Below are 13086 nucleotides of genomic sequence, written 5' to 3' on the forward strand. Positions count from 1 at the left end.
GGCACTTCTTCTTCTCTCCTGAGAAAAAGAGGAGAAAAGTCGCTGTGGTCAATTATATTAACTTGACTGACCTTCACACAAACAATTAACATTTACAGAAAACACAGCCCCTCCCATCATCTTCCTCATCTCCACCTTAATTTTCAACCTCACCACTAGCAGCATCATCTTTTTTCTGCTCCTTCAAGAGTAATTTAACAGGAAAGTAGCAAATTAATGGCAAACCCTGTGCATGTACTTGTAAGACAGTTGCAAGGTGATGTGGATTACACAGTAAAAGGTCGGTTATCTGAAGGTTTTTGAAATATTCAGTAATTGGCTAAGGGCCACGACTGTCACACTAAAAAGCCAACATTGAAAGTAATTATTTGACCTTATTTACTCACTCTTCTACCAAATGATCATTAATACATTCTGACTGAAATCTGATGTAATATAGATAGATATATGGAATAAAAAAAATACTTTAATTATATATAACTTATACTGTTGGATAAATTGTGTGTGTGTGTCAGACTGTTAGCTAATCAGGTAAGTTAAATAGGACCTCACTCAGCAGCAACACACTTTCTTTCTGCTCTTACTGTGTGAGATACCCTCTCATCCTTGTCTGTGAGGTGATTTTATCCTGGCATGGACAAAAAAAGAGATTTGCATTAACAGTAGCTCGGTGTGTGTGTGTGTGTGCGTTTGTCTGTGTTTGTGTATGGTTTCCCATTTGTAGAACCTGATAAAGAACCTGCCAGAGCAGAAAGAGCTGAATGCGCTAGCGGAACTAAAGGGTGAATATGAAGAACTAGTGGAGTCGGAGCAGTTTGGCATTGTGGTGAGTATAATTTCCTGTTGCCGAGTGGATCGCCCCAAGACAACATGCAGTATGCACAATCATACTTCCAGTCTTCTATAGTGAAACATTTGTAAGCATACAGAGCTGAGAAATTCTATTTTTTTTATTAAACCACTTTTTTATATATATGTGTATACCTGAAACAGGCACACACACATGCACACTGCACTTCCAGACTTTTCTTGGTCTTTCTCACCATTGTTTCAAATTCAGTTTTTGGGTTGGGGGGTTACTGGGTTTGAAAAGTGGTTTAGCTAAGACCAGGAAATTAGGAAATGTGTAATTTGTAGATCTGTGTCACTGTAACATCCCCAGTTAGAGTAATGTTTGTTTAAACATCAAACTATATAATGTGCATATTTAATCAAAAAGAATTTGGTAGCCTGTCTCCCAGCCAGACAGACACTAAGATAAAAAAAAATACTTTTGATTCCAGCAAAGAACAGTTCAGTTATTTTTGATTAGGATTCAGCATCAAGAATGAAGTGAATGCCATATTTTGACATCAACTGTCAATGTTGTCTCATGATAAAACCATACCCTAAGGCTATGAATCCTGTCTGTAATCAAGTTCTTTGAAAAGCATGCAGCTGTAGTCAGCCAGCTTGGTGATCCCAGTCCTCTAATCGATCTACAATGAACAGCCAAAGTTCTATCTCTTGCAGTGATAGGATAACATCTTGAAAACTTGCAGTATAATCTTCAGGAAGTCATCTTTATTTTCACTGATCAAAACAAAAGGTTTCACATGATAAATAGATAACAATTAGCAGGCAAGCCTTTGGATATGAAAATGTCCATGCACTGATTGCAACCATTTCACACTAGCCTGTGCTGAGAATAACTAAACAAGCAGGGTTGAACTGTGGCATGGTAAATCAGCTGTAGAGGAAGAGAAGTACATTATCAAGCAGTTTTAACCTTTCAAGTTAGTTACAGCTGTAATTACTTTTTCATTAACTCTTCTTGCCATCCATTTACCAAGTGAATACCCAGCACTTTAGCCAACTGTAAAAGGAAATGTTATTTTCAAACTTTACAACACGATCATAGAGGTACTTTACACAGTTTTATAAAAGAAATGTTCAATGCGCTTCATGTCCCTAGTTACTTAGACACTGAAGGCTTTTTTTTTTTTTTTTTTTTTTTTTTTTTTTTTTAAGATGTAATGAAGCATCGGGTGGCAGTTTCCCTCGTGATCTCACCAATGTTGTGATCATATACCTAGCCACTGATGAAGCAGCTCCTCAGTGCAGAGCTATTTAGTTCCCCTGGGAAATAAGTCATGTTCATGCTTTTCTCTGCCAGAGCTGTCACCAGTGTTCTCACTTTCATTGTGATTTCTCCTTATTGTATACAAATCAATTCAAGTGAGGGAAAGAGGAGGACTGTGTGAGTGTGTACAAATGTGTGTGCAAGGAATTGAGGTGGGTGGGGATTGGTGTGGAGGGAGGGGAGATTGTTTGACAGACAACTTGCCCATACACATGAATAAATTTGAGCAGTAATGAAACATTATGAGTTGGACAGTTGCCTTCAAGCACTAGATTATACAGCAATCTGTAGAACTTCTCTAGTTTCTCCTTTGCCACATATCTGACAGCCAAAATCCTATTTATTTTAATTCCCTCCCATCTTCATAGCTGTTTTGTCTCATTTTCCTTCATTTTTTTCCTTCAAATATTGATTCTTGTTATATTATTTATGGCAAATCTGTTTATTCAAAGATTCCTTTATCCATATGAAAGTCTAGAGGGAAACAGAAAACAGGTTAATCCTATTTGCTAAAGAGGGTAGTTGAGTTTAAGTTCATTAAAGCTAGCAGCAATAATTACACCAGAGATTCAACATGGCACAATGGTGCAACTTTATTTGTCTAACAAGTGTATTGGCCTCTTTATCTAATACATATATTTATAAAGGAGGATTACACAAATAATGCCTGATATATAGCACTGTAAATGTGATTGGACATCGTGCCTGTTTTACTTAAGTTCAAATAACTGTTTATTAATGAAATAGTGTGCCTCTCAAGACCATCACCATAACGTTTATTCCTGAGGACTAGTTGTTTAAACAGCGTACAACACCAGCTACTTTATTTATATTTGGTTATGTGTTTGACCTGTCCAGGGTGTACCCCTGCCTTTCGCCTAAAGAGAGCTGAGATAGGCTCCAGCCGATCCCTGTGACCTTAAATAGAAATAAGCGAGTATAGATAATGGATGGATGGCTATGTGTTTATTAATTGTTGTTTTTATTATCCTTAGATGAGTTCAGTGAAGCTTCTGCGACCACGTCTCAATGGAATTCTGTTCAAGCTGACATTTGAGGAGCAAGTGAATAACATCCGACCAGACATCATGAATGTGACATTCGCCTGTGAGGAGGTGAAGAAGAGTGAAGGCTTTTGCAAACTCCTGGAGTTGGTGTTGCTGGTTGGCAATTACATGAATGCTGGCTCAAGGAATGCCCAGACGTTTGGTTTCAACATCGGCTTCCTCTCCAAGGTAACACAGCAAAGTGCCACACAACCACATGAAAACCATGTTGTGAAAATATCTGCAGCAAAATCTGACATTAAGACGAAACATGATTCTGAAACTGCTGAATTGATTATGGATCCAAAGACATTTGAGGCACTCTATCAACTAATGTGACTTCAGCAACCATTTCAGAACTAATGCTGATGCTATAGCAGGGGCAAGCATCCTTCCAGTGTTGCCTGTGGTTGCCAATCAAACTGAGAATAAACAGCAAAAATAAGTTGTAGAACCCAAATCATTGCTAGGCCACGTGATTGAGATTTTATAACACTTCTTTGTGTGTATCATTATTCTGAAACTCTTTGCTGTTACAGCATGTCTGCAGAGAGAACAGAAACAGGGGCTGATCTACTCTAAACAATCATACTAAATGGATCAGTCATGTCATGTGAAAACACTCAGCATGGGATTGTTCCATATGGGAGACCTAAGTGTGAATGTCAAAAGCAACCGCCTAACATGCATATCGGAAGCCTTGCAGGTTCTGTCTGTGAAAAAGGCTTTAGTATGGCGAATCCAATATGCCTTTGGTATTCCTGCAAGCTGACTGAATAAGAGTGGAGTGTCAGTGTAGAGCCTGCTAACGCCTCAGGTGGCTGATTGGGCCATTATTGATGGACAAGGAAAAAGTGTGCTTTCTCACTTTAGTCAATCACGTAAATGGTCCCCTGGGTGGCAGGTCTAGGGTACCTAATGGCCTCATCAGGGAGGAGGAGTGTGATGGTGGGAAGGAACAGCATGGGGAAGGGCACAGATGGACCCACCTTTGCCTTCCACCTTCAGCTCTCCACTTTCGCCCCTGTTCCTGCCAAGGACACACAAATCGCCTGGGAGCCAGCCTTGTCAGCTGTACATCAGCTCTGACATTACAAAGGCAACAGGGGAATGTAGATATTGTGTGTCTATAGTTTAGTGTTAAAAAGATGTTAACTTTACAAGTAATTGTTAGTTTTCGTCTTTCAAAAATTTTTATCACACTAAGTTTTCAATTTACTTTTACAAAACATAATTTCACTGTAAGGAAACACTTAATAGAGAAAAGAGAAAGAGGCAGGATATTTAGGAGATACAACCATCTGCTGTATGACTCAAAAACAAAGAAATATTGCTTCTCTTGGGCCTTATCCCTATCATACTGAGGGAAAACACATCCACAGGTGCTGCTTAATAATTAAAGACCACATGGCTATGATTTGTGTTAATTTTAAGCAGAAGACAACGTATCTATTAGGCACTTGACTTGGTAACAGGGAGTCAGCTACCCAGCTTCAGTGCAAACTTGTCAATTTCCCATTACTGCTACAGTTAGCAGTGTTTTTATACAGTTATACATACCTCATTCTCACTCAGTCATGAATGGCCTCGTGTGCTTTATATTTATAAACTACATGTTCTTTTCCTACTCATAAACAGTATAATTTGTAGTCATATGTGCAGCATGCACTGTGTTGATCTTTAGCTGCAATCCTGTCTGCAGAAGTTAAATTGAGCAATCAAGGGCCGACAATCCTTCTGTTAGTGTGAGAGATCTATATTCCCATTGCCACTTCTTCTGTTATTAGTTAATTATTGTGTTGGTTATTTATTTTCTACATAGAAATTTAAGTGGAAGCTTGTTGGATTGTAATGAAACTTGCCACTCTAAGTGTTCAATGTGTTGGAATGTATTGTTCTGACTAGTGAGGGATTTAGAATAATGCCACCTCAAGGCAATTTATGTTATGAAAGATGAAATGATATCATTGTTCAGGTTTTGCTTACAGCAACACAGTAATGAAGCACTGTTTTTCCATTTACTTCAAATGAGCATATTTGTTTGAAGGAGTAGCTTTATATGCACTCTCTCCAGTTGCCCCATTAAAACATAATGGGATGAGACACATTGTAAGCAGCTCTTGTAAAAAATGGCAGCTATAAAAAGCCATTTTATATAGGTACTTTTAAAGACAAGATTTGAGGTAAAATTCGAGGTAACCCTAGATCTTCAAGGAGAGCATTTCAAAGCTTAGGTGCTATAATGGTAATAGCCCTCCACTTTTAGCTTTAACACAAACTTCAAAATGACCGGAACAAGGGATGGACCAGAATTAAAAAATGCCCCAGACTTTGACATAAACCAGCTCAATCTCAACGTGTGCACAGACATCTCACAGCCCGTGGCACAGTTCTCACGATATCTTCAAGCACTGACTCAAAGTGTGAAAATAACATCACTTTGGGCTTTATGTAGGATATAGTGATGGAGGCCCTCGGCAGAATGGGTTATCTCTACCAGTAACAGCTCCTTTTATTTCACTGTACTTTCTTTTAAAATATGGTAAATTTGCTTTTGCCAGAGGATTTAGTTTGTGCTGTTCATTTGAAGTTTATAGTAATTTAGGTAAAAGGTTGCAGTAATACAAGGTACAGGGTAAATAAATGCTTAAAGGACACATTTTGTGCTGCACATGGTATTTTCAAAGCTCAATATTTTACCTTTTCCTTAAAATTCAACATTAACTAATTAAATCCCAGATTTTCTTTAAAATTTAATTTTAAAATGAAAAGCCCTAATTATAGTATAGATTATATCATTACACTTGTACATTAAAAATACAGGTTTGGGTAGAGCACTTAAAGGGATCTGCTAATGAATCAGAGAACAGTCATACTCTGTGGACTGGGTCCAGTCTTATTATGTCAGTGATATTCACCTCACAATGCTAATATGCTTCCAGTTTCATCGGATAATTTTAATGACTGCTGCTGTATTACCTGAAGCCACATGGTTTCTCCACTTACACCCACTGCACTCAATAAAAGCCCACAGTGTGCCCATTCTCCTGCCATGCATGGGCACTAGATTAGTTCAGGTTAAAGAAACCACTGATAAAATGTTAATAACTTAGTGAGGCAGAGGACAATATACAGAACTCCAAGCTAGAGATGCTACTTTGTACCATCGTATCATATTATTTAGAAATATTGTTTCAGTAAATGTACTGTTTAACATTCAATTCCTATTTTTTTTTTTTTTTTTTAATTTGGTCGCCTTTTCGTTATTATGTATTACGTACATTGGTTTGTAGTGGAATTCAGCATAGCAGATACTGACTTTATTGAGTGGTAAAGACAGTTTTAGGTATAACAATAGGGAAATTAAAATTTAAAATCCATAAGAAAAAAATGCGATTACCAAACATGAGCAAATGCTTGATCCTCATCTAATGAAAGTACGTGTGTTTGTGTTTGTGTGTGAGTGTATGTGTCTGGCTGTCTGTAATTGCGTTTGTGTGTGTGTGAGCATGTACACGTTTGCATGTGCGAATGTGTGTGCATGTCCAACTGCAGGCTGTTTACAGCACAGATATTATCAGTATGAGTACACAGAGGTGGGTTGTGCTAATTAGCTTTCCCAGCATGCCATTCGAACAGCATGGCAATCACGGTGGGGGAATGAATATGGAACAAGTTTCCTATGCACTGATGTGGAGACTCCAGCTTCTGTGTACTCTCTCTCTCTCTCTCTCACACACACACACACATATGTACTTGGCAAACAGTACTTTGTTTCAAACTTTTTCTGCCCAGTTTTTTGGTTTATTCCCATGAGAGTGGTATCATTTTTTGTGTGTGCAGTATGTATACTGTGTGTGTCTGTTTTTGTTTAGCCATCTGTAATTGGTTGCAGATATGTGTTATGTCTCCTCATAATGCATTTTTATTGTATATTCTCTTTATGTACCGTCCCTCTATCCAGTCCCTCATTTGATACTGGAGATTTGTTGAACAGCTAAGTGGTACCTATTACACAGATGCTTATTAACCTGGCTGCCTTGTGCTGTGCTGTTGAAACTTTAAGATGGCATAAATTGACTTTGTACTTCCTAAATATTTTTAGTCATAGTTATTTCCACAGTGTAGACACACATGGATTTACCTGTGCACTATTAACAAGACAGGTATTATGTATTATCAGACTTAAAGTAAAAACTAATTTGAATCACTAAAAGTCGCATCACTGACACTTTTATGTACTTATTGTAAAACCGAAAGCTCGGAGCGTCATATCAGGCATACCAGGCATCTAACCATAGATTCTGCAGGATGTGGTGTGCCTTTAATCACTGGTCACTAGCTTTCTTAGGGACTGTCACATTGACTACTTATTTTCAGTGACCTTGATTAAGAAATACAGACATTACTTTTAATTTGTTATGGATTTAGTTCCTCTTTTCAATTTTTAACATCACCTTCAGAAAAGTCTTACAGGTCAAGCAGGAGTAGCCGGTCATTACATTTTCTGAACTAGACAATAATCAGTATTTGTCTAGTTCAGAAAATTTAACTGAGATATGACACATATTTTTTACTGAGCTGAGGAAAAAAAGGTGTGTATTATATCTGACAAGTGTAAGAATCCAGGCAAATCAATTCTTTTCTTTTTTTTTTTCTTTGTAGCTCCGAGACACCAAATCTAACAGTCAGGGTACAACACTTCTTCATTTCCTGGCTGGGAAGTGTGAAGAGAATTACCCAGATATTCTGAAGTTTCCAGATGAACTGGAGCATGTGGAGAGTGCCAGCAAAGGTATGTCTTTACAGTATGTGTTACATCACATATCATAATTCCCACCTCTACGCTGGTTATTAAAGTGAAAACATCCTCTGATGATGAACAGAATCTGAAGAAGACAGAAATCTTAACTTTATGTGATTTATTTTAGTTTATTGGTTTATTTTCTAAGTATTTTCACACTTTATTGAATGTATTTCCTTCGATGACAACAGCTAACACAGTCTTTGCGACAGAAATAGAAGTGTCTGTCCGCACTGTCAGTCAGCCTGTCAATAAACTAATTCCACTCTAATTCTATTCTCAAGCATTTGGTGGAATCCCTGGGGGCTTATTTACTTTGTTAGTCTCGTAATTGGTTATTTAATCTAATTCAACTAATTATGCACTTGACTGGGGCTTCCTGCCATTGTTTAAGTGGACTGAATAGTCATCATGGCCTGTATATATTTAGATGTCTGTATGCACAAATTTTGAATTATATCAACTTTGTCATTTCATGGAAATGAATTATTCAAGGAGAAGCCAGTTAAATGATTGAGGCCAGGAAATAAATGCTGCTTGCAAAAAACCCTGAGGAACTATGTAAGGGGTAGGGATGATAAAAGCCGTTTATTCTGTGCACCATGCTTCTGATGTTTCACTGATCATTACATATAATTAAACTGGATTTTCAGTGGAATACTGTAACAGTTTATGAGACGTGTTTACATTTTGAGACATTGCTCACACACCAAAGTATGTGCCGAACTGAATTAGAGGGAGGGTTACAATTTTTAAATAAGCAAGTGATCTTGTTCTAAAATATTCTGCATTTCAAATCTGTTACCATTAACATTTTTTTTGCCACATTACAATCCATATATTTTACACCACCTTTAAATTATGGATATATGGAAAGCTGAAATCTCTGTTGATGAGCCTCTAAAAATCGATTTGTATAGATTTTCTTTGAGGCACAAAAGAACAGTGATTGGAGGCCATGCACTAGCACTTGCATGTCTTTGGAAAGTTTTTAATCCCTCTATAACACTGGAGTATTGCTTAATTATTTATCAGTATCTCCAGATCCTTTACAAGCTTTTGGTCTTCTTTCACATAAAACAAAAATCGAATATTCTCATCCTAATACACTGCACACTCTTACCAACAAGTCAGAAACCATTTTGCATGATAGCCTCCTGTGATGATGTTTTTCTTTTTTTTATTTGTTTTCTCTGGTTTCTGATAGAGTGCTTTCCTCTAACGTGACTAGAATTGCTCAAATGAGTGTCTGTATTATTTATTTGTTGTCGTAATCATTGTTTACAATAGACAAAGTAAATAATATACGCAGCATAAAATTACATTAAAGCCAAATGTATTGCATGGAACATGTTTAACAGACATATTTAACAGTTAAAACTTGTCTTTGTGAAAGGATAAAAAACAAATATTTTATTGTTCTTTTTTGGCTCTCGCATGAACAAATTCTGTTTCCCAAGAATTTGATTTCTGATTGTTGATTGTCAGAGATCTGTGGAGGAGGACTTGCTTTAAAGGGACACCAACAGGGATGTGGGGGATTCAGATGTAATCAAATGGCCATCTACGGTGGTTGGAAGTTGTACAATTAATATTCTTATTGATAAGTGCAATCAGACCTCGATAATTTCCCTAGGAAATCATAATTCCGCTGGCTTGATTGGGTGCTTCAGATGTTGACTCCCCCAGTGCACAATTTCTCAGAGAAACTGGATTGCCACCTTGCTATTGCCTCAATCTTGACACAGTTTTTATTTCACCACTTTCACCACAATTTAAAATGGTTCATATCTGTTTCGTACAGTAATTAAAATTTTGTGACTTTTACAGCTGGCTTATAAATATTTTAATGAGGGTAATCTCTAATTATTCTTAACTGCATCAAACACAGAACTTTCCCAGAGGAGACAGATGTTGGAGTCCACTGTGAAATGTTGTTTTTCTTATCCATGACCATTCCACAACTATAATCAGATGTTTATTAGTATAGTGACAATGACAATGGCCCTATAAAGGAATTCTTATTTTTAGCCAAGCCAAAATCTATTAATAACGTAACCCACTAGTTTTTTTTTTATTGCTATGGGTAGCAATAAAGGGCTGTTTTAGTGCTTTTATTCTAAATAAATGTAGATTTCTATTAGTGCCTTCTGATGTGTTTAATATATGATATGATGTGGGTCACTGGCAAGTTTATTTGCAGTGATAAAGTAATAATTCATGCTGTACTAAATCTGTCCGACTAATATTTTGTTCACTGTGCCCACTATGACGTGTTGTACATTTCAACAAACACAGCTAGAAGGAATTGCAATAAAAAGAAGTTCTGTCATTTTACTGACTGGTATAAAATGTTCAATTAAAATGTGCAAGCATTAGAGACATGTTCTTTATCTTTTCAAAAGCCTAAGTTAACCCAAAACAGATGTAGATCTTATTAGATCAGATATCAGTGTGACCATAAACTTGTCTAGGATCAGATAGTGCCCTTATGGAGGTAGAGGTTAACAATAACTAAGTCCAGCACATAAAGATGTTCCTTTAGTAGTGTCTTTATCTCTCCTAGGATTCAGCCATTGTCAAAGACTACCTGTATCAAGGTCAGTTTTAATTAAAATTCACAAGGCAGGGCCAATAATCTGCAGATGTTCCAGATAGGACCTAGACACGAGGATGGGCCCACAATGCAATGTGGACATATTGCTTCAGTGAAGTATTAGCAGAAAATAGTTGTATTTGAGATATTAGTGAAATGATTATGTTTTGATATTCATTACTTTTAGCAGCTGACATTGTTTTTTTTTTTTTTTTACATCCCAATGATTAAAAACATCTGTACTTTACTGTGCAATTACACTGGTTAGGTTGTCTATTTTTCTAAAAGGCATAAAAGCATAAAAACTGCAGCATTTCAGAACAATATTGGTAATTCATTTTAGGTGTTAATTAATTCAATGTGTTATCAGTGTTATTTTACTCCTTATATTTATGATCTTAAATGTTGTAAAATAGTCCAAGATGGCGCCGCTGTGTATGGCTGGCCGTCTCTCGCTTCTCCTCATGTCTGTTGTGTTGCTATTTCTAGTGTATTACCCTCAATTGATCTCGTCGTCCCTGGTTTATGACCGTCAAACACTGCTACATCTTCGATCGGCTGCCCGTGAAGTGTTGTTGTCTGACCATTGTAGACAAAACCCGCTGCCTCCGCTGTGTTCCGGAACGTCGTCCTGCCCGTGTCGTCGCTGTGTTCCGGAACGTCGTCCTGCCCGTGTCGTCGCTGTGTTCCGGAACGTCGTCCTGCCCGTGTCGTCACGTGCTTCTACCTAGAAAGACGGAGATGTGGACGTCGTGCGGGTTGGTTGGTGCGATTGAGGGCCGGTCTGCTGGGTGCCTCAACTGCCTCCGGGACTAAATATGGATTTTCCCCTCGGTTTTCGGTTCCAGTTGCGGGATTTTCGGAGGACGAGGCGCCTCGATTTTGGTATTTGGCGGCTCCCCGACTCCGGCCTCGTGGAATAAATCTTCGTCACGTGAAGCTACTGCCCCGTGCCACGCCAGCTGTTGGATCTCAGGCCCAGAATCTATTTCCCACCAGGTTTGGCTTGCTAAATGTCAGATCATTGACTAATAAATCTTTCATACTCAGACACTTTGTCACTTCTCATAACATGGATTTCTTCTGCATGACTGAAACATGGCTTACAGTCCAAGACTCCAGTGCTCTTTTTGAGTTTTTGCCACCTGACTGTGGCTATTTTAATTATCCAAGGACTTCAGGCAGAGGAGGCGGTATGGAGGTAAGGAGGATTTTAAATGCAAACAGCTTTCCTTCTGTCTACATTTCACAGTTTTGAACTGGCCGTTATTGAAATAGGTCGGTCTAATCCTGTGTTGTGTGCTGTCATCTATCGGCCTCCTAGATATAATAAGGATTTTATTAATGGCTTTTCTGACTTCTTGTCTGGGATTATGCCAAATTACGACCGTGTCCTCATTCTTGGAGATTTTAATATTCATGTGTGTTGCCCTGATAAACCCTTGTGAAGGACTTCTTAAATGTTGTTGATTCTTTTAATTTCATGGAGTCTGTTATTGGCCCTACTCACAAAGAAGGCCATAAGTTGGACCTTGTTTTTTCATTTGGCCTGCCCGTGCTCAATTTGGAAATTGGTGACCCAGTATTTTCCGACCATATGCCAGTTTTGTTTGAGGTGGGGTTTTCCAGCCCCACCATCAAGATCCATGCTCCTGCTCGACGCTGCCGAACATTAAACTCCTCTTCTGCTGGTTGCTTTTCTACTGCTTTCGAGTGCCTTGGTCCCCCACCTGTCTCCATCTCTGCTCACTCTGACGACTTAACTACCTGGTTTTATTCCTCCTGCCTGTCTGTCCTGGATTCTGTGACCCGTTTATGACCAAGCGGCCTAAAGTAAAATCTGACCCGTCTCAACTCTGGAACCGGGCTCTCAGGCAGGAGTGTCGCAAAGCTGAATGTACGTGGAGAAAGGACAAACTGCAAGTGTCTCTCCAAATATGGAAGAGCTGCTGGCATAAGTATTAGAGCACTATTAAAGAGGCCAGAAGGCTACATTTTTCAAATATTATTTCCTCGAACTGTCAAAACTTACGCATACATTTTAATACGATTGATTCTGTTTTTCAGTTTTTTGTGGATAAGGTTGCCACCATTAGGTCTCTCATCTCACCGCTTGTTTCTGTTCCTTCTGTTTCTGTTCCTTGCTGTACTGTTTTTTTTTTTGTTCAATTCCAACCAATATCTATGTCCCAAGTAGAGAATGTGGTTGGCTCTCTTAATCCCTCAGGCTCCCCTTGCGATCCAGCCCCCCCCCCCGGTTTTTTAAAGAAGTTTTTTCTTGTATAGGCAAATTGGTCCTTAACATTATTAACAGTAGTCTATCGTCTGGTGTGGTTCCGTGTATGCTCAATTGTCAGTGTTTTCAGATGAGCATGAGATCCTAGAGATCTTTCAATCCGGTTTTAAACCACGCCACAGCGGAGTCAGCTTTAATTAAGGTTTTTAATGATATTTTCACTTGTTCTGATACTGGAGATTTTGTGGTTCTTATTCTTCTTGATTTATCTGCTGCCTTTGA

The 13086-nt window shown here is 38.3% G+C and overlaps 1 protein-coding gene across 9 annotated transcripts in view; it reads left to right on the top strand.

Moving 5' to 3' along the window:
* diaph2 (diaphanous-related formin 2) overlaps positions 1–13086 on the top strand; it is a 340283-nt gene that overhangs the window by 203630 nt on the left and 123567 nt on the right. For all 9 annotated transcript variants that reach the window (XM_026329686.1, XM_026329687.1, XM_026329689.1 and 6 more), the window contains 3 exons: positions 725–826; positions 3118–3357; positions 7834–7963. In XM_026329686.1, the coding sequence (XP_026185471.1) occupies positions 725–826; positions 3118–3357; positions 7834–7963 (472 nt within the window). The remainder of the gene's footprint in view (positions 1–724; positions 827–3117; positions 3358–7833; positions 7964–13086) is intronic.

The sequence above is a fragment of the Mastacembelus armatus genome, chromosome 10 (assembly GCF_900324485.2).
Source record: "Mastacembelus armatus chromosome 10, fMasArm1.2, whole genome shotgun sequence".
Classification (NCBI taxonomy): Eukaryota; Metazoa; Chordata; class Actinopteri; order Synbranchiformes; family Mastacembelidae; genus Mastacembelus; species Mastacembelus armatus.